Here is a 26,813-nt window from a genome sequence, read left to right as displayed (position 1 = left end):
GGACAATCTTCTATTCTGAGACATTGTAAAAAACATTAAGCTCAGCAACGATGCGTTCAAAACTGCTTTTATATTCCAAAACCTTGGGCCTGTGGAGCGTGAAGTAACTTGTCAGGTTTATCTCCCCATGTCTCCAAAGGAACTTCCTTTGACAGATCTTCTTCAAAATTACCGTAAAACACATCATTTATTTATTTCACGCAAATTCCATCGCAGCAACCAACATCCTTTAGAGCACACACGGGCAACTGGCGGCCCGGGGGCCACATGCGGCCCCCATCATCACTTAATGTGGCCCTCAGGTTAATATAAAAATTCTGATATATTATTGATTTCAGCTGTTACAATTCCAAACATACAAACACGACCCGCTTAAATTACTTCAGTCTAAATTAGTAGCTTAATGACTAGTATTAAAATGTTATTGACTTTTTTATGTCCAGTGTATTTGTATTTAGTTCATAAAGTTAACATAACTATAACTACGGTAAATTAATTTGAAATTAAATACAAAGGTTACTTTTCAGGATTCCAATTCAAAAATGGCAAAATATAATTCAGGATTTTAATTCAAATATAGCAAAAAATAGCTGATCTACAAGCTAAAAACGTGTCGCAGTGCGACACGTTTTTAGCTTGTAGATCAGCTATTTTTGCTACGACAGTAATATGCAGTGTGGCCGTGTGTGGCCCTCTCCATCGTCAAAGTTGCCCATCCCTGCTTTAGAGCCTTAACCTACAACTTGTCTCTCTTTGACATGAAACGTTCCATTCTGTGATTCACTGGAATGCTTCTGGCACGGGTTCCTGTTCAGAATGGGATTAAAAATGGACCTCGATATGAAAAGAGCTGAAAAAAAACCACTGGGTGAAAGTACACTGTGCCAGATGGCCTCTCCTCTGAAGAAGAGCCAGACATCGCTCAGTGCCATCATCACGTCCGCCCCATGCAGCAGCGTCCAACAGGGCATGGGATGGGAGGGAGTGGCTTGGGTGTCATGGGGAGGGAGGGAGTGATCTTATCGTACGGCGCCGGTGCAGGATTTCATTTCACCTCCTCAGCATCCTCATCAAGGATTCAGTCGATAATGTCACAAGGCCATGGGGTGAGGGGGGGGTCGCATATGACGAGTGGGTGTGACAGGACCAGGACCAGGGGGTGTATACACTTCTTCTTGAAAGGAGGGTCTCGCCATGAAGGGCAAAGTCACTGCCGTATACAGGCTCGTCAAAATGCATTCGGTCGAGTGCATGATAGTAGGCTCTGCCTCTCATCCCCATGAACTGACATTGGTCAAAAGGCGCATAGGCACGTGCTAAAAAGGGGTGCGCGCACACACACACACGCACGTATACACGCACGCACAGCGAGCTCACCTTCCTCTGTCCTGTCCTCCATTACCTGATTCATCTCTTCTCAACTGTTACGTCAATCGCATGTCAGATCTGTGCATGGGAAGCAAAATCTTATGCCGCTCTTACATACAAAAGAGGAATCCTCACTTGCCAAAGACAGATATGAGGATTTCAGGCAGGGCTTTAATTGCTACATTTACTTTAGATATTAAAAGTTCTATTTACCTCCTAGAACTTAAGCTTGTGTTGTTTGTTGTGTCCTTGAGGCTCTGAGGTTGCCTTGCAAAGAGCGACTGTAACAGTAATTGGCAACTGAATTACCATATTATACTGTACATGTCTGTCACACTCAGTAATGCTACATAAATGGAAGGGATCACATAATGATCTGATGTTCACTCTCGAGATATTAAAAAACAAAAACAAACAGTGTTTAGCTTCATTTGGTGTTGTCACTTAATTCTTACAGTATGTACATATATTATATCTCATTGTGGATTCTTTCCTTGTATGCATATGTGACAATTTCTGTCATTGCATTTTTTTTGTTTTAGTTTTCTCATGTCATATGAAAGCAGTGAATCATAGCTTCAAATTGACATATTGGTTGTTCAGTTTGACCCACCAGTTTTGGAGATATGGCTTATAGAGTAATGTCTTGCAGAGAAACAGCAAGTTGAGAAAACAGGCTTGAAAAGGTTCACTTCTGTGGACTCTAACATTACACCTAGCTACATGTTTAAGCATTTATTTCATATTTACATTTATTTCGTTCCAGGCTTAATGTATTAAGTCAGCCGTGATACCTGAGATTACAGGAATGAACAGAAATGACAATTAATACCGTGGTCCCATTTCCATGCAAGGAATGCCATTGCAGGATTGGTGACCGGGTTGTTGCAGATCAGCTCTCAAAAATGGAGTTATGACGTTTCCTCCCGACAGCAACGCATAGTTTCATTATATAGATATTCCACTGTTAGGTGGTATGTATATGATTCTTGATGATTATTTTTATGTATTTGATGTATTACCATGTTTTTGTTCTTGCTTATACTGTAAATCGCTCTGGATTAAGAGCGTCTGCTAAATGCCTACAATTTAGGCATTTACCATACACTATATAGAGTGTGCTACCGTATGTCTACATAAAATGCTACTCAAGTTACATGAGTCGGGGCTAGAGGGCAAGTGCTACGGGCTAAGATGGAGTCTGAAGAGGTGGCTTTTCAGACCACTTCAAACTCAATATCCACTGCTGCTAAATAATGACAGCCCTGAGACATTTCATTTTCCACCCGTCTCAAATATGAAAACTGGAATCTCTCTCTCTCTCCCCCCCTCCATTCTTCACCGTGGTCGCTTTACACCCGACATGGGGAACTTGAAGTGACCATGTGACCAGAACTACACTTAACACCCCATTACAGTCTCTCTTCAGGCAGTGTCCCTTTGCTGCTTCTCTCTCTCTCTCTCTCTCTCTCTCTCTCTCTCTCTCCAGCCTTATCTCTCCTTGCTCGTCCGTCTTCCTCCCTCTGCCTCTCTTCTCCTGATGGACTGACAGCCCCCCCCCCCTTCCCCCTCTAACCTTATCGTCTGTCAGGCTCCATTTTCCACATCTCATATTAAAGGCATGGCGTCAGACTCAGAACTCAGTGTCTGTCTGTCTGTCTGTCTGTCTGTCTGTCTGTCTGTCTGTCTGTCTGTCTGGTAATATCAGTAATTTTCTCACGGCGGGCGGCGGTGTCTCGAGCATAACGCGGAGCAGAACAATTTGGCTTGAAGTGTCGTGTCTGTCGTCGATTGGCGTTGTAATCAAATGGTGAAAAGGAAAAAAGTCTTGTTTGTGTGTGTGTGTGTGTGTGTGTGTGTGTGTGTGTGTGTGTGTGTCATGTGTATATGTTCAGCTGATTATTCTGCAGATTATTTTTTTGTAGTAAAAACAAGCTCGGAAAAAGTCAGAAAGTAATATATGGTGCTCAGGTCTCATGACATCACGTGACATCATCAGAGATGGAGATCCCTGATGTCATCAATATTGACCAGAAACTCTACATCTGACCTCAAACCCTTAGATCTCCATATATGGTGACATTCCATATGTTGATCCTTCCCCATCCATCCTTCCTCTTTGATGTCTCCCTTTTGACTGATTCCGGTCCATTTAAACTCTAGACGGGCCTGCCCCAAAGTTATTAGTACAGCCGTGCCCGGCAGCCGGCGAAAACTAAAGTTCTCAACAGGCCCGGCCCTACCTCAAGACACTGCCCCCGCTGCCACCCTTAGATCTCCATATATGGAGCTGACCTGACCGAAAAATATTCCACCGTCGCGATGCGGAAACAACAACAAGCAGTGAGGGCTGCTGGAGCCCAGTTGAAACTACCGTTCACTTGCATTGAACTCATTTTCCCAGAAGCCCTTGCAGCCCAGAGCACGGGTCCATTTCCGGTTTCGTCACCGTAACACGACGGCCTCCTCAGCAGGTCCACGACAAATCCGCTATTTCTTTTTAATTATAAATAAACGGCGAATTAAACACATAAAACAAATAGCGTATTACGCAGGGGAGAAACATGGATTAAATAGCGTGGAAATCGCGTGAATCTCATTTGCGTCCGAGCATAGGCATGGTCTGGCCATGGTAACGCCCCGCCTGCCTCTGATTGGCCTACCGACACTGCCTGTCTTGACTGTCCTCCGAGATGCGAGGTTACTCCGTGGTGGGAAATAATACAAGAGAATGACAGCTTGGCACGCGCGACAGAATGCAGCCTTGTAACTAACTTGTACGTTTTGCGTTGCCATGCCTATGCTCGGACGCAAACGAGATTCATGAGATTTCACACTGCCGCTGAGACACTCATCAATGCCTTCATCACTCATCAATGCCTTCATCACATCCAGACTCGACTACTGCAATAGCCTCCTGTATGGCGTCACCACCAAGGTTCTCAAAAATTATATGTTCAAAACTCTGCCGTCCGCTTGCTCACCAGAACCCGATCCAGGGGACCACATCACACCTGTCCTCCGTGAACTCCACTGGCTCCCAGTCAAGTTCAGAATCGACTTCAAAATACTCACCACCACATACAAAGCCCTCAACAACCAGGCCCCCCCTCTACCTCTCTGAACTCATCCAACGCCATGCCCCCTCCCGCTCCCTCAGGTCAAGCACTGCCAACCTACTGGAAACCCACAAGTCCAACAAGAGAACCTGGGGTGACAGGGCCTTCGCAGTGGCCGCCCCCTCATTGTGGAACTCACTCCCAGCACACATCAGAGCTGCACACTCAAAACCCACCTTTTCAGACTGGCTTAATGATTATGGACTAAATGATTGTTGTAAGTGTACTGTACCTGGAGGAGCAGGTCTGAAGCAGGCTTGACCCTCTGCTGAAACAGAATGCCCATGGTCCTGTTCTGCTGCTCCAGGTCGAACACGCGCGTCCGTAGCTTCAGACACTCCTCCCTCAGATCCTGCACACAGGGAAGGAAGAGACAATAAATAAATATCTCATGACTCAAAAGTGTATTCACGATGTTTAGGTATTATTATCATTCCGTGTTGCTGCGGTGCTTACGTTCCACATAACAGTTGAAGTTGAAGAAAGAAATCACAGATTTGAGGCTTTAAATCTTTAACCCATTTTGACCTGAGATCAGATTCTAAAAATGTCTTCTACATCCTGACAGTTTTCTGAAAAAGCTATGTTTCTGTCAGTCGTTCTTCGATTTTTCAAAAATAGCAGACCTACAAGCTCATAGCGCGCCACTCGGTGGCGCGCTATGAGCTTGTACATCTGCTATAATCACATTTCTGAGACCGTCTATGGAAGATGCTTCTAAAAACATGTATTCTATTGCTAGTTTGATCAGTTCAAATACTTGTAATAATCTCAAAATAAATCAACCTAATCTCGACGCATTGTTTGGGTGCGCGACGTGCTTCCATAGGAGACGTGCTTCCATAGGAGACGTGCTTCCATAGGAGACATGCTTCCATAGGAGACATGCTTCCATGCTTCCATAGGAGACGTGCTTCCATAGGAGACATGCTTCCATAGGAGACGTGCTTGACATGCTTCCATAGGAGACATGCTTCCATAGGAGACGTGCTTCCATAGGAGACATGCTTCCATGCTTCCATAGGAGACGTGCTTCCATAGGAGACATGCTTCCATAGGAGACATGCTTCCATAGGAGACGTGCTTCCATAGGAGACATGCTTCCATGCTTCCATAGGAGACGTGCTTCCATAGGAGGCGTGCTTCCATAGGAGACGTGCTTCCATAGGAGACGTGCTTCCATAGGAGACGTGCTTCCATAGGAGACGTGCTTCCATAGGAGACGTGCTTCCATAGGAGACGTGCTTCCATAGGAGACGTGCTTCCATAGGAGACGGAGAAGTGCTTCCATAGGAGACGTGCTTCCATAGGAGACGTGGAGACGTGCTTCCATAGGAGACGTGCGCTTCCATAGGAGACGTGCTTCCATAGGAGACGTGCGTCCATAGGAGACGTGCTTCCATAGGAGACATGCTTCCATAGGAGACGTGCGCTTCCATAGGAGACGTGCTTCCATAGGAGACGTGCTTCCATAGGAGACGTGCTTCCATAGGAGGCGTGCTTCCATAGGAGACATGCTTCCATAGGAGACATGCTTCCATAGGATACATGCTTCCATAGGAGACGTGCTTCCATAGGAGACGTGCTTCCATAGGAGACGTGCTTCCATAGGAGACGTGCTTCCATAGGAGACGTGCTTCCATAGGAGACGTGCTGCATGGCTTCTATGGAATCCAAAGGACTGAAAACAGTCGTGGCGACTGAGAACAGTCAATCAGTCATTTGCACGGAGTCAAATATGGAGATATATCAAACATATCTGTGCAAACTGCAAACACGATTGAACGTGTAAAAAACCCTACAGCTGATGATGGATAATCGAATGACTTCACATGGTCGCTGGGGTAATAATTACCGTATTGTGCCGAATAGAAGACAACTCTGATTATAAGACGACCCCCCATTTTTTCCAAGACTCATTTGTGGAGAAAGAACATTGAATGTCAAATAGTCTAGTCCCCCGATTATAATAGGACCCCGAAAAACAACGCAGTGACTCTGAGATTGGAGCCGCGGCGAAAAGCGTTTCCGTGGAAACAGTAGACAAACCTTTTGGGTGAGAAGCGCCTGGACTACTTGATTGGCAACCTAGAGAGAGAGAGAGAGAGAGAGAGAGAGAGAGACAGACAAAAAGGAAAAACACAAATCATTATTAAATGAATGTGTGTGTGCTGTGCATGCATACATACATGCTCACAGATGTGTGTGCGTGCAGTACATTTCAAAAGGCCCTACGCGTCGCTCATCCAGTGAAACAACCAGTATAAATCCTAGCATCCCAATTTTGGACATTATAGGCTAAACATAAAAAAAAACTAATTGGTTGATAAATATCAGATTGAAAATAAAATTTGAAAATAGATTGACTAAATAATAGCTTATAATAGTTAATAATTAGCTAATAATTTAGCTTTTAACCACTTTAACCATTATTTTATACTTTAGCTATTGAAAAACAGCAGATATTGTAGGTCTGCTATTTTTGAAAAATCGGGAAAATGTGTGCAAATCTTTCAATACGTATACATATTTCAAAGCGAACATCTTTAACTCCAATCTTTGCTTCTGGGAGGAGGCCCTGGAACTAAATATTTTGAGATGGGGGGCGGCGGGCCAAATATATATAATGTTAGAGGTCCTTGACACAAGTTAACTGTAGAAGACATACTTTGTAGAATCTGGCCTCAGCTCTAAATGGATATTAATGGCCTTCCAGGGCCCGCTGTATGCTGTATGGACAGCGCGGAGGGGCTGACGTATATTGGGCCAGAGGCGTTAAAGTGTTGTTGTGCCTCCACCGGGCCTCGTCTGGGTCTCCTGGAGACTCACACCTCACAAGTGGAACCACTCACAAGGGGAACCACAAAGTCCATCGACCGGCGACTCCGATTACCGGCCATTGATTGCTCATTAACATGCGGCGGGCGGGCGAGGCCACACTGGAGCTTCTTCCGAGGTGTCTATAGCTCTCCCTCGCTCTCCCCGTATCGAACCGGTCGAGGGAAAAGCAGGAAATATGATGAAGTGAGCAGCTAGCAGCAGTATTTAAATGGAAATGTGTTCCATGACTTCTGGGCCACACAACAACAGGGGGGGGATGGTCGTTCTAAACTTGAGGACACGATTCTGCAAAACAATGTCTTCTAAAATCATGGCAGTTTTCCCAGAAGCAAAGATTTGAGTTTAAAAGCGTTTAAAAAAAACCTAAAAAACCCTAAAAAAAAGAAAAGAAAAAACAACAGCAAAGAAAAAGTTAAACAAGCACAGCCGGTCTCATTTGAAAATAAGCGTTCCTTGGTCTCTTCTGTTGGCAGATTGTTTGTCTACAGTCATTATCTGAGCAAGGCGACGCGGCCCCATGCCTTGCGCTGGAGGCTGTTAGGAGAGACGTGTGGACCCCTGTCATCAAACACGGCATCATTAGTGAGCCTCGCCTTCAAGGAAAGCCACTGACGGGATGAACCCAGACGTCCTCGACCATGCAGGGAGGGAGGGTGTGGGTGGAACAAAAGTACTCAAAAGTAATACTAAGTAAAAGTATCAATACTATACAGAATACTGATACTACTAATTGCACCACTCACTTCACACGGGTGTGATTTCTTTGTTCCGTTTACTGAGAATAAGGTTAGAAATAAGTTTAGGATTAGGCATAGTTTTACTGGGGTTAGGTTTAGGTATAGGGTTGGCATAGTTTTACTGAGGTTAATTAAGGTTGGGAATAATGTTAGGTTTTTACCGTTTAAGCATCATTTACTTGAGGAATACCAGGCCGCGCAGTTCCGCCGGCTGTACGCCCGTGGCGAGTTGGTAAAGGGAGTCGCCCCTTTACCAACTTTGGTATTCGTAAACAACCCCCCCCCCCCCCCCCCTGCAGCTCTCACAAGTAAATAGAGGGCCCAGAGAAGCATTATTTGTTGCCACAAACCATGGTTCATACAGGGTCGCAGCGTAAGCTACTCAGCAGCACCCATTCTTGGGATGATTAAAATGTTTACTGTAAAGTCTGAAAAATTGATTATTTTTTTCCTTCAGCCGTGTTGCCGAGCAAAGGGAGGGAGGTGGTGGGAATACAATTCAAGGGTCTGTTCATGTATTTTGCAGCTTGTGTGCGTGTGGCTTTTGCAATAAATGCACACACGCATGCGGTGCCAAAACTAAAAGTAAAGCGCATTGCCAAAACTATAAACGGAAAAAAGGAGGAACATTCAATAACGTTGCAAAGTAAGGTAAGGTCCCGAGTAAGGAGCCTGAGTCACTCTTCAGTCAATAAAGGCTGTTTTTCTTCTTATAAATTATTTGATCGGCCCAAAACATTGTGTTTATTGTCATGATTTGTCGTAATGACTTTGTACACTTGCTGAAAATAGCTGATCTACAAGCTCACAAAGTGTAAAATGACTTATACTGGATCTCTTGTCCACTAGTAGTCCATTCCTAACATTTTAGTCTAGTTTTTATTTGTTGACGAAATTGTCAGTATATTTAGTCTTAGCTTTAGTCATCATAGCTTAGTTTTCATTTTGTTTCCATTTAGTTTTCATTTGTGAAAAAAGGTAGTCGACGAACATTTTTCGCCATAGTTTTAGCCGACAAAAACAGGACTGATGGGAAGTGCATTCCATAGTTAGGTCCAAACTCACCTCGTCTAGACAGCGCTCGTACTGCTCCCTTTGACTGGCGTTCTCCGAGGCCAGCACACCGTTCTGCTCCTGCAGGTCACACACACACACACGCACACGCACACACATACACACACACAGTCAGAATAGCAACAACCTTCACTCGCAGCTCGAGTTCCGACATAGTTGATACAACAACAACAACAACAACAACAACGACGAACCGACGACCGGATCAGGAATAATGACCAAGCACGATGGAGGCAGGCAGGCCGGGGGCCGGGCCGGAGCTTCACAAAAGGTCATGTGTCAAAAGCGTTAGTTTCCGTGAAAAGGTCAAGGCCGGCTGGACGTGAGGAACGGATGTTGGGTGAACTTTGGAGCAGCGTGGCGGTGGAGTTTGGAGGCTGAATATTGAATCTTCGGGCAGGGGCGCTCCTGCTTCACCTTTTACAGCGGCGCTCTTATATCGATCGCGGTGGTTTACAATTTGACGGGGCGGGGGAAAGAAGGGGCGGCGTATACTGTTCTGTCAGGCCGCAGCGCCTGTTTCTGATGCCCCGCCCCCATGACCTTTGAGTAGGAACTAGGAACCACCAGACCTGATTAAACCCATTAAGACCTGAGACCAGATTCTACACAATGTCTACTAAATTATAACAGTTTTCCGGGGGGAAAAAAAGTATGCTTCTATGTCAGTGGTTCTCAAACTATTTCATGTGAAAAGGACCCCAAAAATGATCTGAAATATTTTTCACCATTCTGAAATTTTTGACCCATCTGTAAATACTGTATGTTGTTCCAGGGACAGAAGCGACAGCTGTTGCTGCTGATGCAAAAAATTTCAAAATTGGGTTAAGTAAGAGAACGCTATGTTCACCCGTTCCACTAGATTGTTCCTAAAAAAAAGAAAAAGAAAAGCCTCAATCATCAGGAGTGTGTGTGCGTGAACTTGATGATACTGTAGTCAAATAACGTTTCCGTGATCTACGCGCATATCTTTACAGAGTTAATTGATCCATTTGTAAATCTGTGCGAGTGAACTCAAGTGTATCTAGTGTAAACTCGCTCTGTGTTACATATAAAGCGGCCTCACTACATTGACGACGTAGAGAGAGACGTTCCGGGGGCCGATAATACTCGAGAGGGATTGCTGCTATCCCATGAGATGTGGGTTAACGTCACCTATAGTTTGTGACAGCTGGCAGCAGTTGCTAGGTTACAGGTATATGGTAAGGCATAAGTAGGGCAAATTGATACGTTTATAGAATGCTTTTATTGGGAGATATTAGAAATCATAAGAATGCCTCTTCTTATGATTATATATCATATATATCATGTATGCAAGCACCTGACGAAGCCAAACGGCGAAACGCGTCGTGCAATAAAGAAATGAAGCATAACTGAATCTTGTCCTGAGTCTCTGGAGTGTGCGGTCCTTCCTTTTCCCTGGGGAAGTTCTCTTTGGCCTGCATTTATACCTTGCCTACCAGCACCTCCCCCACCTGGATGTGCAAGTGAGAAGCTATCTGTTTATATATATATATATATATATATATATACACACATACAAGCACCTGTCGAAGCCAAACGGCGAAACGTGTCGTGCAATAAAAAAAATGAAGCATAAGTAATCTTGTCCTGAGTCTCTGGAGTGTGCGGTCCCTTCCTTTCCCTGGGGAAGTTCTCTTTGGCCTGCATATATATATGTGGCTGGAACGTGCTTTGTTTAAATTTGAGTACCATCCGCCACAATAATCTCTTCCGTCAAAGAAAACAAATGACTGAAACAATTTCTCCTCCTCCTCGCTTAAATCACCTTCCATTATTTGAAACAAAAGAGGGGTTTAATTTAGCCACGCACGGCACGGCACGGAGGAAATGCAATTGCAAATCTTTTCTTTTTTTCCCCCTCGCAGACACAATTTGAACTTTTGCAAAAAAGAGAAGCTATAGTTATATGAGGCGGGCTGGCTGCGTGCCTGCCATGTCAATGGAGTGTATCAGTGTGTTGGAAATAGGAGACGGGCGGCGCTTACTTAGTGTCAGCGCCATTTATCCCACTCAGAACGGGGACCCCTTTTTGGTGTTATAATTCCTAGGAGGTCCGGAGACGTCTTGGGCACAAATTGGGCTAAGGATTATGTTTATACTTTAGCTATTGAAAAATAGCAGATGTACAAGCTCGTAGCGTTTTTGAAAAATCATGAAAATGTGGGTGCAAATCAAATTCTTTCAGAGCGAACGTTTTTAACTCAAATCTTTGCTTCTGGGGGGGGTCCCTGGAACAACATATTTGAGATGGGGGACCGCGGCAAAATACATATATTTTTTGGGGTCCTTGACATGAAAAAGGTTGCGCACCACTGACATAGAAACATAGGGGTTTTTCAGAAAACGGTCAGGATTTAGAAGACTTTTTTTGGGCCTCAGTTCTAAATAGGTTATACGCAGCGCGGGGCAGTGATGTATTGCCTGGCCGCCGTCGTCGCTCGTGTTACTATTGCTGGCTGTAGCATCCATCACACGGAGCGGCGGGACGGAGTGTAAAAATGGCAGATAACGTTGGATTAAAGCCATTTAGAAACGTATAAAACGTCCGTCTAATGTGCTGCCGCTGCTCTACCGACGGACGTCAGCCGGACAGGTTGGCTGTGCTTCCTCTGCCACTATATACTCCACCAAGATAAGCCGCAGTCACACACACACACACACACACACACAGGCAATTGTCTGCCGTGTTTCTGTAATTAGCTACAGCCTCCATTCGTGTCAGGTAGAAGTTAATGTCACTGGAACATTGGTGGCAAGAGCCAGAGAATGAAGGCCTGCGCCTAATGCTTACACTTAGTAACTGCAGCATAGTAACTTAGTAGCTGTAGCCAGAGTGTGGAGTAGGAGAGTAGCGACACGCTTTGATCTCGCCTATATGGGCTATAGTTCCAAACATTGCTCCTATATGGCTGGAACGATCCCATTGAGATAGAATGAGCACTTCCGCATTCCATTGTTACAATGGGAGTCAACGCTAGTGTCGCCACTCTCTTACTATATTACTCTGGCTGTAGCGCACCAAAACTAGCTGATACACAAGCTCACAACATGGCTATTGTCGGTGTGCAACATGATGAAAGTGCATGGGGCCCGCTGGCCTAGTGGTCCAGGCGCATCATGCCACTTATAGGCTCTGGCCTGACAGCGCGTCGCGTGTTCGAGTTCCGTTCATGACGACCTTTGCTGCGTGTCTCTCCCCTTCTCTCTCTCTCCCTCTGTCCTGTCCGTCTTCACTGTGACTATCAATCACAACGTGGCTATTGTTGGTGTGCAACACGATGAAAATTGCTGATATACAAGCTCACAACGTGGCTGTTTTCAGAGGGCAACATGAAAATGTGGGTGTCACAAAACCGTGGGATAAAACATATTGTATATATAAACAGTATATATATATATATATATATATATATATATATATATATATAATAGCCGATATACAAGCTCACACCGTGGCTGTTTTCAGTGTGCAACACGATGCACAACCACATATAGATCAGGTATTAGTGTGGCTAGTGGCTCAGGACGCAGAGCGTCATTAAAAGTGTCACACGGCAGATATTTAGACATAAATGTACCCCCCGCTGAGCCAAACTAAAGGGAGGCGGGGCTACATGCTCATGTGACATGTGTAGGATCGTGTTGCTCTCCGAGCGAAGGAAAGACCACTTGACAGACAGACAGACAGACAGACAGACAGACAGCAGTGTTGTTCCACCAGTGCAGTCTATATAAGTGTCTCCTATAGGCTATACCTCCATGGCCTTGAGGCGCTCCAGGAGTTCATTGGTCGTTTTGTCTCTCTCCTCCTCGTCCGATTGGCCGTCGGTTTCGGCGCTACCGCTCTGCGGGACGGACCCGGACGAATCCGATGGCTGCTGCGGATCGGCTGGCGGCGCCGGTAGCGAGCGGCGGCGCTCCACGGCCTCCACGGAGCTGTCATGCTGTTTGTGCGCCTCTTCTAAGAGTTTATCCTGATGAGAACGCACACACACACACGCACGCACACACGCACGCACACACACACACACACACGCACACGCACACACACACACGACAAGCGAGAGAAAAGCAGGTTAGACGTGGGGAGACAGAGAGGAAAATTGAAACGAGGTTACAAAAGGCGAGGTGACACTTAATTTAAGTACGCACAGTGCAAGGAAGAAAACAACAGAGGGAGGAATGTTACACGACACGGAAAAATCGACTAGAATCAAATCCTGGAGCAAGAAAAAGTCTGAAGAATGAAGAAAAATAATCTTGTTGTTGTTGTTTCTCTGCGAGCAGCACTGCTGCACAACAAAGGAATACATGAGACTCCAGACGAGCAGCTTCAGAGACACTGAAACTCCAAAACATCCATTTATAAATCATCCCCAAATCATGTTTCACTGGTTTACCCAAAGGACTGGCTGTGACCTCCACAACTCCCCTCGTATGTCTGACATCCTTAGAAAATTCAATGTAAAGTGTCATTCTTTCAAATCTTGCAGAGGCTGCAGGTATAGTTTAACAAGAAAAAATCTTTCCTTCTTTATGTTTATGGTGTGGCTTTGTAGGAGGCTTTGTTTGTCTCTGTGTATGTCTGTGTCAGGAGCTAGTCTTTGTTTTATACTTAAAAAATATACATTGCATTTATAATCGAAGTTAAACGCAAATCGGTCTTCTGTCCATTATCTCCTTATGTTCTTCCACAAAATGGACTACTTGAATGTACAGTACTCTTGATTATGTTATGTATACATTGTATCTATTTACTTTTGTTTAATATGTTGGTGTCAGCGTGTTGGCACAGGAAATATAGTGTACTTTTTCATGTCAAGGACCCCCAAATGAACATTTATGAACCCGTGGACCCCCATTTGAAAAGATACAGCAGGGACCCCCATAAGAGAAGATTTGTACGGCTCTAGCAGTGTTTCTCAACCATTTTAATTTCAAGGACCCCCAGTTTGACATGCAATAGGCTACGGACCCCCATGTAATGGCATTTCTATCTCTGGGACCCCCATGTTTATATTGTAAAAATCAATGTTGATTTAACTCTGAGAGTGTATGGTTTCATTTGTACACTCTCAGAGTTACAGACCCATAAGAAGGGTCTATTTGGTTCCTAATCATCATTTAGCTGGGGACCCCCTGTCGACGGCCTGAAGTCTAGGATCCACATTGGAGCCAACAACACACCAATTGTGAAAATTCCTTCATTTTCACCATGCATATAGACCTGCTGTTTAGTGAATATCTCTTTCCCTAAAGTGAGATCAGGAGGAGTCAGTGGGCTGGGGATGAAATGAAGGCTGCCACTGGTGGTCAATGAGCTTTGAATTATCCCATTCTGGGCGGGAACCACCGTTTGGTGTTTTAAAGCATTAGGTTATACTTTAGCTATTGAAAAATAGCAGATCTACAAGCTCGTAGCGCGGCCATTTTCTTTTAATCGTGAAAATGTGGAATATATGTTCTTTCAGAGCAAACGTTTTGAACTCAAATCTTTGTTTCTGGGGGGGTCCCTGGAACTACATATTTTGAGACTGGGGTCGGCGGCCAATTTCATATTCTGGGGCTCCTTGACATGAAATAGTTTGAGAACCACTGACATAGAAACATGGGTTTTTCAGAAAACTGTTAGGATTTAGAAGACTTTTTTTTAACACTAGCATGACCTTGTCCTTTTGACCATTTTTTTTTAAAGATTTTGAAGTTTATTATCTTTGGCCCATGAAGCTGTCGGAAGGTTCCCCTTCCATGACCATCATCAACCATCACCATTCTATCACCTCAGACATGTTTGACATCTGAAACATTATCTAAATATGAATTTAAGCACATGCTACTTGTGTCTGATTTTACTTCAGTCATGCTAGTAATGGGTCTAAATGGGTTAAGTAATGGTATAGCTTCTGATGTATGGCTGTGGACGCGCCTTACATTTTTCATCCCCGGCCTGGCTTTGACACATCATTGTCAAGCCTGTGGGATAACGCTTACCTCCGTGGCTAATGCTCCAGACAAAGTCATGCTTAGAGCAACAGTGATGGATGGAAGGATCTCTCCACGCGTTCTATACGCCTTATACCCAAATGCAGCAGAGAGGCAGGCCCGTGTTGCACCCTGCCCCCCCCCCCCCCCCCCCCCCCCCCCCCCCCCCCCCCCACACACTATCTCCTAATAGGCATTCGAAATAACGTTATTCGTCGCGAGCTCTTTTTTTTGGTCTCGACTCGATCAAATCTCGACCAAAACGTATTAGGGCTTTCCATCTTGTCTGATTTCCATCAGACAATTGTGTTTAGAAATGATATACTTTATTTAAAACACAGCTTTCATTGTGTTGCTTTTGGAAATTTGCATTCAGAATGTTAACACATTTTGGGCGGGAACCCCTTTTGGTCTTAGCATTATGTTATGCTTTAGCTATTGAAAAATAGCAGATCTACAAGCTCATAGCGCGCCACCGAGTGGCGCGCTACGAGCTTGTAGGTCTGCTATTTTTGAAAAATAGAACGACTGACATAGAAACATAGCTTTTTCAGAAAACTGTCAGGATGTAGAAGACATTTTTAGAATCTGATCTCAGGTCAAAATGGGTTAACCAAAAGAATGTTGAAGGTATAAGTGCTATTCTTTTGTTAAAGTAAGCATTTAGAGCTCTATATTCTGATAGCACAATTCAAGCAAGGATGCAGTAAAAAGACAAGGGAAAAAAATCACACCCATGTGAAGTGAGGGGCGCTCTAATCACAGTACATCAAGAATGGGGTGGTCCCTTATTGGCCCAGGGTTCCCACCCACCGACATACACGTGCCGATTTGCTCAGACACATTATGACGTCTTTGACGCCGATCAATGGCATTTTAAATGTTTGTTCAAGACAACACAAACATTAAAGCTGTATATAGGATGGGCTATAGCACCCCTAAAAAAATATACTTTTGCAATTGCCACATCTGCACATACAGTTGGGTGCCACCGATATTGTCCCTTATCATTTGACCCATTTAGGCCTGACCTCAAAATTTAAAAAAATCCTTCTAAATCCTCCAGTTTTCTGAAATAAATATTTTCACGACTTTTCAAAAATAGCAGACCTACAAGCTCGTAGCGCGCCACTCGGTGGCGCGCTATGAGCTTGTAGATCTGCTATTTTTCAATAGCTAAATTATAACAATGTTTAAAACACCAAAAGGGGTTCCCGCCCAAAATGGGTTAACTGTCCTTTTGCGCAGATCACGCAAACCTCAGCAAAAAGAAAAGGACAATATCGATGGCCTCCAACTGTACATCACCGTGGAATTAAACTAAGATTATCCTTCTACCCAGAATCCATCATATGTCCGTCGGAATCTGTCCTCAATGCCGTGCGTTCGCTGGCGCCACATGGCGCACTCTCGAGGATATCCGTCTCCTCCCTGGATCGTTGTCCCATGGTCGCTAATCCCTCGCTCGGTAATCCACTCTTGTTTATTAACATGTAGGATGCTGTTATCCCTCTGCAATGGAACCATGGCAGTAAGCGGCAGCTATCTGGCCTGCTGTGCCTGCGCAAGGTGGACCCACCGCTTTGAGACTCACGTCGACAAAACAGCCAACACGACAACCGTCCTACACCAATCACATCTGCGTCCGTGACTTATACTGGATCTCTTATCCACCAGTCCCTTCCATTTAGTCTTCGTCAGTGAAAAAAGGTAAGTCGACTGCACAATATATCGTTAACGCATCGATGTCGAGGTATGAACATGCGCAATATCAGTATCGCAAAAAGGCAGCGGTATCACGATAAATCGATATATGTTAGTGTTGTAGTCGAGTCCACCTAAAGCGAGTCCAAGTTAACACATTGAGAGCCCACGCAAAACTGCCCAAAAATCACTTTCACCTAGAAAATCCATTCACATTTTTTATAATTCAGCTGACTGTGGAGACAGTCAGCTGAAGCTCAATGGCGAAAACACGAACTTTGGCACCATGTATTAAAAAAAAATCAAAATCATTGTTTTGATTTTTTTGAATAAAAAAAATAAAAAATATATATATATATATATATATATATTTTTTTTTTCCAAAGACGTCCACAGACGTCTTGGGCTCAGCCCGTGCGGTAATACCAAAGACGTCCACAGACGTCTTGGGCACAAAATGTGTTAAGACCAAGTCCGAGTCTTGATCTGAAACACTTTTACTGACTTTGGAAGAGCTCGAAATGAGGTATAGAGGGTATGCGCGTGACATCATCGTACCTGGAAGTTATGCGGGAACGCCCACTGAGTGGCAAAAAACTACTTTCTGGCCATGCCAGCCCATTCATCCAAACAGAAAAGTCCTGTCTGATTGCATTAAACAATGTTAAACTCACCAACATTGCAGCTGTATACGAAAAGCTTGAATTATCCTCTTTCTATATGCAAAGTTTTTGTTTCATAAAAATCCACCAGTGTCAGCGTGTCAGAGTTTGGAAGAGCTTGTTTTCAATAACACAACATTTTGCTGCCTCCTGCATTATGTGACATTTAGAAACAGGTGGTACGCAGGACGGTTGAGTGATTTCCAACAGCACTTCCAAACTCCAACACTCCATGCTGCTCAATGTTTTGCCACTCAGTCTAGATGAGGGGGGCGTGTCCTGTTGGGAAAATCATGCATGTGCATACTACAGGCTGGTCAGTTCTATTGTTCAACATGTACTCTCTGTTACCTTGTAGGCCTTCATGATGTCCATGGTGTCCCCAGACCCCGGGTTCTGCAGCAGTGACCGCACGGTCTCTTCCATCCTACGCACACACACACACACACACACACACACACACACACACACACACACACACACACACACGCACACGCACACGCACACGCACACGCACACGCACACGCACACAGAGAGAGAGAGAAGAGGACATGTATAAGTGAACAAAATGTTTATTATAGCAGTGAGCGCATACAAAAATAACAAGCTGATGTTACTGTATTTCCTAAATACCATTATAGCTGACTGACTGACAGATTGAGCACATTCAACCACCTGAACACACCAGCCTGCCTACATTGTTCACATTCAACCACCTGAACACACCAGCCTGCCTACATTGTTCACATTCAACCACCTGAACACACCAGCCTGCCTACACATTATTCCGGGGGAAACATTCGCCAAGAAACAGCAGATCAACAAGCTCAAAATGCGTCTGGTTTGATAGATTGGTAGATTTTTTTTTTGGTAAAGGAAGATAAACACAATGTCAGTTAAACCCAGGATAAAAATGTACTAAAACACTTCCTGGTTAACTGAACCGAATATGGCATTCACTGACCTGTGGCTGTGTGCGAGCGTGCGTGCGTGCGTGTGTGCGTGCGTGCGTGCGTGCATCACGTGTGTGTGATAGATAGTGATAGGTATGGAAGTTCAATCACGGAGGTAAACGCTGTGTGATTAAATGACCTTGACCTTCAAGGTAATTGCCTACTGAAAGAACAACAATCCTCGCTTCCATTTGTGCAGCTTAGGATGCAGATGCAAAACAGCTACCAGACACAGACACACACACACACACACACTCACACTCACACTCACACTCACACTCACACTCACACTCACACTCACACTCACACTCACACACACACACACACACACACACACACACACACACACACACACCTGTCTGTTCCTCTTTCCATTTAACCCATTTAGGACCAGATTCTACACAATGTCTTTTGAATAATGACAGTTTTCTGAAAAAACCCTATGTTTCTACATCAGTTGTTGTCAAACTTATTTCATGTCAAGGACCCTAAATAATATATGGAATCGGCTGCCGACGCGGATGGATTAAAGTCACAACGCGTAGAGTCGTACCCTCAGTGAACAGAGTTCCTGTTTCGTCCTGTCTTAGAAAAAGAGGACTTCACCAGATGCTGCTCGTGACCAAGATATGACCAGGATTATTTACATATGTGATCAAAGATATGCCCTTGGAACCAACCTTGGAACCAGTCGGGACGAATACCAAACGACTCGTCCCTTTACCAACTCGCCCCCCGCGAAATGTTTTAATGTAGTTAACAGTTCATTTAGTATTTCCCTCCCTCTCTGAAATCTGAAATTATCTTGTATAGAGATTTATTTGATTGTATAGTAGTCGATCTCTATACTCTGTAACATTAAGAAAGAACAACATGACACAGAAACGGTGACTGCTTAATGAAGTTAATTTAGGACCTTCTAGCAGTTCATTTCGTTTTATTAAACACATTTCTTCCATGTAGCCCATGTTTTGTAATGGCATCATCATGCCATTATGCCCGTGGATATACAGAGTGAACTTGACAATGATAAATTAATATGATAATACCTTTTATATAATCACCAACATGAATTATGTTTGTTATTTACAGCTAGGTAGAGTAGTGGGGCGAGATGGAAAAGTGGCGACCGTATCTGTTACCGTCGGGACACAACACTCACAACAGAAAGAAATAGATGGAGAGATCATTGCTCTCGTTAATACACAAATGTGCCACCGGTTACTGTATGCAGGGCACAGTTTGAACTAGAACTGAACTCTGTCGAGTGCCAACTCAATTTGAAGTTGAAATTAAATACCAAAACAACAAATAAACCCTTAAAGATGGAGTGCCACAAGTTTTGTATTTTTCCAGTTTTTCATGTGTCTGTGAGGTGACAGTACTTCATTAGACACCCTGGAGTCGTTTTTATGTGCAATGGTGTATTAACTTTGTATTTAGGGTTTCTTCCTGGAGGCTGAACCCTTGAAATTCAAACGGGCCAATGAAATAAACAGTAATATAGTGACATCACACTATTAACCCCTCCCCTTTATCATACAACTACAGCTAAGCAAAAGCAAAGTAAAGCAAAGTTCTTTGTTTACCCAGGGTAGGTGGACTAAGCTCGAGATGCTTGTTTACAGCCACGCCCTGCTCATAGAACAATTCATGGTTGGGGTTCAGTGCCTTGCTCAAGGGCACTTCAGCGGTGGTAATTTTAACATGCCGGTCCGGGGATTCGAACTGGCGACCTTCCGGTATCAAGACCGCTCCGCAAACCGTTTGGCCACCGCTGCCTGGAGCTGTGCATGGGTGCGGCTTCAGTTCAGGTGGATCACCACCCATCAGGCAAAGCAGGCATACTTAATGAACTGGTGGGCGTGTCCACATAAAAGCATGATTTTAACAAATACTGTACACTTTTTGGAAAAAGTTCTTCCTCCTTATATTATAATAATACCTGATGATCATGTTTTAGGGTTGGAAAAAAATCGTGGCAATAAAATAATAAAGAACTGGCTGTCAATGGTGACGTAATTTACGATATGTTTCAATATTGGTTGGGTAACAGGAAAACATATGTACAGGTATGTATACATGTATGTAAGTTGAATGTACTATACTGTGGTCGGCTGGCGTATGTATGTATGTACGGTATGTGTGGTACTAGGTATGTATACTGGATGTTGATGGTGACGTACTTAGGATATAATGTTTCAATGTCGGGTGGATAAAAGGTAATGTCTGTACAATCTACAAGCTCACAACGCGTCGCAGCTGTGAGCTTGTCGATCTGCTATTTTCAGCATGCGAAGAAGTGTAAAATGACTTATACTGGATCTCTTGTAGCCCCTTCCTAACATTTTAGTGTAGTTTTTAATTTGTTGACGAAATTGTCAATATATTTAGTCTCAGTTTTAGTCACCATAGCTTATAGTTTTCATTTAGTTCACATTTAGTTTTCAGTCAGTGAAAAACAAACATTTTTCGTAAAAACAAACATTTTTCGTAATAGTATTAGTCGACGAAATCAACACTGGGTCAGCAGCACGACGCATATAGAGTAGCCTGGAACTCACCTATGCTTTCTATGGCATAGGCAGCTCCTGGCAGGATCCGCCGGCAGAAACTGTGCGCAGCTGCTGGACATGAGACTAATTACTTAGAGCGACAGAGAGAGAGAGGAGTATGTGTGTGTACATGTGTGCGTGTGTCAATTTAACAAAGGTGCAGACGATCAGAAATCAGCAGAGAGTGATCGACGGTTGCGCTACTCTATGCCGAATTGAAGTGGACTCGGACCCAGACTTTTTTTTCTCTCCCTGGAAATAAAAACGTCTGGGTTTCCGAGGCTACATAGAGAGTAACAAGACAGACACGCAGGGCCGAGCCATGGGAGGCCATGCAGGCCAGGCCAGGCCAGGCCAGGTGGGGGCGGGGGGTCGTCTCCATGACCGGGTCAAGGACAGAAAGTGACAGTTGTGTGATCAGCAGCAGAGGCCAAGTGGATAAACTTAAGGCTGAAGAGCTTTGCAGACAGAAAGTCGATAAGGCCCAGCCGGGGCGGCCGGCGGTCATAAGGCCCAGCCGGGGCGGCCGGCGGTCATGGCTGCTGTACCTGAATCCCAAAGTATCTGAGACAACAACAACAACGTCTCATGATGGAGGAAGGAATTAGATTGATCCGTTCGTTTGGCAATGGACTTTGTCTTGTTTTTTTTTAAAAACGTGGTAATGATCTACACACACGCGCGCGCACACACACACACACACACACACACACACACACACACACACACACACACACACACACACACACACACACACACACACACACACACACACACACACACACACACACACACACACACACACACACACACACACACACACACACACACACACACACACACACACACACACAGGCGGGCGCATGACTTGTGACAGGCCCGACCTATAGCCTACATATAAACATAAAATACAGGCCAAACAAAACAAGGGCTTTTGAAATATAGAATAATCTTTTTTAATTGTATATCCTGCTACCACACAGGGCCAGATATCCATATCTTCCAACCAACCAGTGTTGATTTCGTTGACTAAAACTAAGACAAAAAATGTTGACTACCGTTTTTCACTGACGAAAACTACATGGAAACTATGAAAAGTAAGTTATGATGAATACAACTAAGACTAAATATACCGTACTAAGAATTTCGTCAACAAATTACAAAAACTAGACTAAAATGTTAGGAAGGGACTAGTGGACAAGAGATCCAGTATGTCATTTTACACTTTGTTGCATGCTGAAAATAGCCGATCCACAACGCATCGCGTAAAATCAGTCATTACGACAGCATGCAAGGCCCAACAAAATACATTTTAGTCGACTAATTCAGCTGAAGATATAGTCAACTAAAAATAGACTAACACTAAAACATTCCAGGTGACTAAAATGTGACTACAACTAAATTAAAACTATGACTAAAACTAAAATCAAATTTTGCTGCCAAAAACAACACTGCAACCAACAGTCGCGAGTCCGACATCTTATACGGGTGATTTTTTTTAACCCACAGCACGGGTTAGTTTTAACCCATTTTGGGCGGGAACCCCTTTTGGTGTTTTAAGCATTATGGTGTTTTTACCTCGTTTTTGGTGTTTTTTCCTCGTAAGTGCGTCACCCTCCTCCACCCCAGCTACCTAGCCTGCAGAGGCAGCATTCCAATTCGGGGTATATGATCCGGTCGGGAGCGGATGGTAACTTCCGTCATGTTGTAGTCAATGATTTGTAGTCATCTGGCAGGAAACCACAAGGCAGAATCAGTACTGTGAATGGGGTACGTCTGATTCCGCCTTGTGGTTTCCTGCCAGATGACTACAAATCATTGACTACAACATGACGGAAGTTACCATCCGCTCCAGACCGCGGTTCACACGGAACGCACAGACGAGGCTTTCCTCCGAGGTGGAAATCCTGGTGACGCGAGGATACTGCAGCCACCACCTGTCATTTAGGATCTGCTGTTTAGGCATACGGCGGATTCGGAGTCCCTATAAGGTTGGGACTGATGCATGTGCTTGATCAGAGTACCTAAGAAGCAGATCCAATTCATCGCCAAAACAAAATAAAAATGTTCATTTTATATTCGAGAAATATACATTTCATCCATTCATGAGTTGTTTCCCGACTGACATAAAGTACTAAATAATAAAGCCTTTCGGTCTATTATTATACATCTGATGCAAAGCTTGTATAGCAGTTAATGCATGAAGAAGAACCACATTAATAACTTGGGGGCAATATTACTCTGTTGTATTATTGCGATCTGTGATTACTGGGTACGGGTTGTTGACCGACTGATAATTCTTCTCTCATTTTCTCCGGTGACTCACACGGCATCGCAAACAAAACCAATAAGAATGACTCGGACAAGTTGCCTCCGGATAATCCAATTTGACGGTGCACTGATTGCTAATGGCAATAAGTGGCGCCATATACCATTTCTTCATAATAGTCAATGAAGTAATATTTCATCACAAAGTACTGGGGAGATTTAAGTCACGGCTCAAATGTAAATGTATGGATAACCATATCTATGTTCCCTGCGGAGGGAGATAATTAGAGCAAATCTCCTGCAAAGAACTCATGGAAAACACATCAAGTGTCTCCACACAAATATGCTTCTTAGGAAATGGCCGCTTTCAACGATACATTTTCCCTCCAAGAAATGTAATTAATGGGATGGGGATTAAATTAATCTAATTATTAAGCACATAAAAAATACCCAACAAACATGGTTTGTAGTCTGAAGCTGATTGGGGACTAATGCCAGCGGCCTTGGAAGCCTTTTTTTCCACAAGCGAGAGAAACAAACTTTATTTTCTGTATTTATACACGTCACCTTGAGAGAATAAGGAACTTCTTGAACAACAAAGAGAGTCAATTTGTGACCAAACTTCAGCTTTTCACCAGGGTGATGTAATGGTGATGTCAAAACAAACATTAAATTCTCTTTATTTGTTAATGGCATTTTAATGTTTGTTTAATAGCGCAAAAAATGTATACTGTCACCATACCAATTTTATAATTATTTATAATCGAAAAAATAAGAAGGAAAACGTTGCCTCTCTCATCGAGCAAGGGAGGTATAGGGGGTGGTGGGGGGGGGGGGGGGAGATTAGGGGCGGGGGGGCGAGGGCTCGTTTCGCTGACCCCGACACGGCCCAGGCTGAATTTCAAACGGGCAGCTCATCACAAGGCCAGGAAGTACAATTAAGACTCAATCAATGTTCAGCCTGAGGGTCGACCAGTGAACCGTCCGCCCCCCACCGCCCCCCCAACACCCCCCTCACCCTCCACCACCACCACCCAGCACACATCCACAAGCTGCCACTGGCGGGTGGCGGGGGGGGGGCAGCGGCGCGCCACTGAGAAGAACAACGAGGACCCTTTGATGTCATCAGAATTCACCGCTGGTGGTGACTGCTTACATGCAGGGCGACTAGAGGTGAGGCGCTGCTGCATCCTCTCTCTCTCTCTCTCGTTCTCACTCACACACACACACATGCATGCACGCACACACGCACGCACGCAGGCTGGTTAACGAGCATCGGTCATTACCGTAGGTCCACAGGCCTATTCAAATGTCAAAAGACGTTCCCAACACCAACACCCCCCCTCCACATACACACACACCCACACACACACCTCCCCCCCCCAACAACCCCCCTCCCCCCGCCGCCACCAGCTTCCTGCTCCACTTTGCCAGCGACATGACAAGAATGTGTCGGCCGATGGTGGTGGATGTGATGCGAGGACACATGCAGTTGGTACAGAACCAGTGTTGTTTTTGGCAGGACATTTTGTTTTAGTCATATATAGTCTCTTGAATAGCTTCCATTTAGTTTTAGTCACATTTTAGTCACCCGGAATGTTTTAGTGTTAGTCTAGTTTCGCACGACTAAATCACAAGATTTTAGAAAATAGCTGATCTACAAGCTCAAGATCTACAAGCTCACAACGCGTCGCAGCGCGACACGTTGTGAGCTTGAAGATCTGCTATTTTCAGCATGCAACCAATTGTAATGACTTGTGTATTTTACTTATACTGGATCTCTTGGGGGTGCTGCACTCAAATGCAGCACTTTTAAAGGGAAAAAAAGCCAATAACTGAAAACCAGTAGCAGAATAAATCTTATTAGCGACAGAGTAAGTAAGTATAGCCTTGCCGAGCCATGAGGCCCATAGGGCAGGAGCCTATCTCCTGTTTCTGTAGCGTGAGGCAGCTTGATGTACAAGTACACCCCCTGGACATGACACTAGTATGTCGCAGGGACTTACCCCCACTCTCTGAGTGTCAAGCAGAGAGGGTCTTTGGTATGGGGCTGGGGATTGAACCCCCGACCTCCCAGTCTCAGGGCGGACACTCTAACCACAAGGCCACTGAGCTGGTTAGCGACAGAGGTCTGTGGATAATTGAACAAACGAGGCTGCAGACGGTGCTGCAAGTTCATCGACACAGAAATATCTCCCGGGAAAAAAAACCCTTCTGTAGTCAAGGTTTAACAACAACAACAACAACAACTCACTCACCCCGTCTTGAATCTCCCTCCATTTTTAACGCTGCCGTTCTTCCGGAACAACGCCAGAAACACCGTACAGACCCCCTTGAGCTCCATGACTGGTAGTACAGTAAGTACAGTATACCATACAGGCCGCGTGCTACAGTACCATACAGGCCGCGCGCAAAAGAAGAAGAAGAAGAACGCTCGCACAGACACGCCAACTCGCTGCTGTCACCGCGCCACGTACCAGAGTGGCCCAGTGACGTCTGCTCATACCATACGTGGCTCTCTGCCGATACAAAACTAAATAAACTAAATAGGCCACGCTGCAGTCAGTCATCATATAAGCCCCAGTGATCACCCCCCCCCCCCGCCACCCTCCTCCATCGACATGTGAACATGTTCAGTCTCTCATGCATGCATACATGCATGCAGCCCCCCGCGGCCCGGGGTCATAGAATCACCCTGGTGATGATGAAAATATATTTTAAAATATCTTTAGAGCTTACTTTTTTTATTTCCTTTTCTGCTAAGCTTGCAGCAAGCTATATATGCTTAGATTATTTCTATTTATATTAGGATAAACGTGCGCAAATGTGAAGACGAAACGGAAGTGGCGAGGAGGCTCCACTTCCGCTTTATAGTTTACTCATGACAGCTCTTCCGTTGCTCCAGAAAGTATGACGGAAGCATTTGGAGATTGCGAGAGGCAACTGTCTGTCTGTCTGTCTGTCTGTCTGTCTGTCTGTCTGTCTGTCTGTCTGTCTGTCTGTCTGTCTGTCTGTCTGTGCACAGACATATGGTGCTTCATTGGCTCCCTGGGGATTAAGAGGATTTACCCCAAAAAAAACGACACTTTTTTGCGCGCTAAGACGAGCAATTTCAGCCGCGTCCTGTCATTACGCTCGCCATATGATGAGAGATCTCGGCTAAACACAGACGCCGTAAATGTACGCCCTTCACGCGCACGAACGCACACACACACGCACGCACGCACGCACACACACACGCACGCACGCACGCACGCACACACGCTTCAGGAAAAGACCCAAGTGCTATAATTGTCTTTGTTTTTCCTTGCCTTTGTCTTTCTCAGCTCGACGTTTGAACTTGAACGCGCTCTGTTGATGAGATCGTAGATTTGCAGAGATCTGCTTTAATTGTCCATTCATTTAACGAGACATTCTTGTCTACCAAAGCAGAAGTACTGCACGCCCCCAAATCACACAATCACACACTAATCAAATCACACAATCACACACTAATCAAATGTAATCTTCCAGAGCCTACAAAAAG

General features: G+C 44.6%; 1 protein-coding gene across 1 annotated transcript in view; it reads right to left on the bottom strand.

The window, feature by feature from the left end:
- Nucleotides 1-26,813, bottom strand: part of LOC306917398 (nck-associated protein 5-like) — a 70,275-nt gene that overhangs the window by 27,614 nt on the left and 15,848 nt on the right. Inside the window, exons 2-6 of the mRNA XM_079495618.1 lie at nt 17,863-17,938; nt 12,919-13,137; nt 9,131-9,199; nt 6,537-6,575; nt 4,720-4,839 (exon numbers count right to left, since the gene is read on the bottom strand). Coding sequence (XP_079351744.1) covers nt 4,720-4,839; nt 6,537-6,575; nt 9,131-9,199; nt 12,919-13,137; nt 17,863-17,938 — 523 coding nt within the window. The remainder of the gene's footprint in view (nt 1-4,719; nt 4,840-6,536; nt 6,576-9,130; nt 9,200-12,918; nt 13,138-17,862; nt 17,939-26,813) is intronic.

Source organism: Electrona antarctica, assembly GCF_951216825.1.
Source record: "Electrona antarctica genome assembly, chromosome: 24".
Lineage (NCBI taxonomy): Eukaryota > Metazoa > Chordata > Actinopteri > Myctophiformes > Myctophidae > Electrona > Electrona antarctica.
The sequence above is the reverse complement of the archived record's forward strand: the minus strand, read 5'-3'. Positions and strand labels throughout refer to the sequence as shown.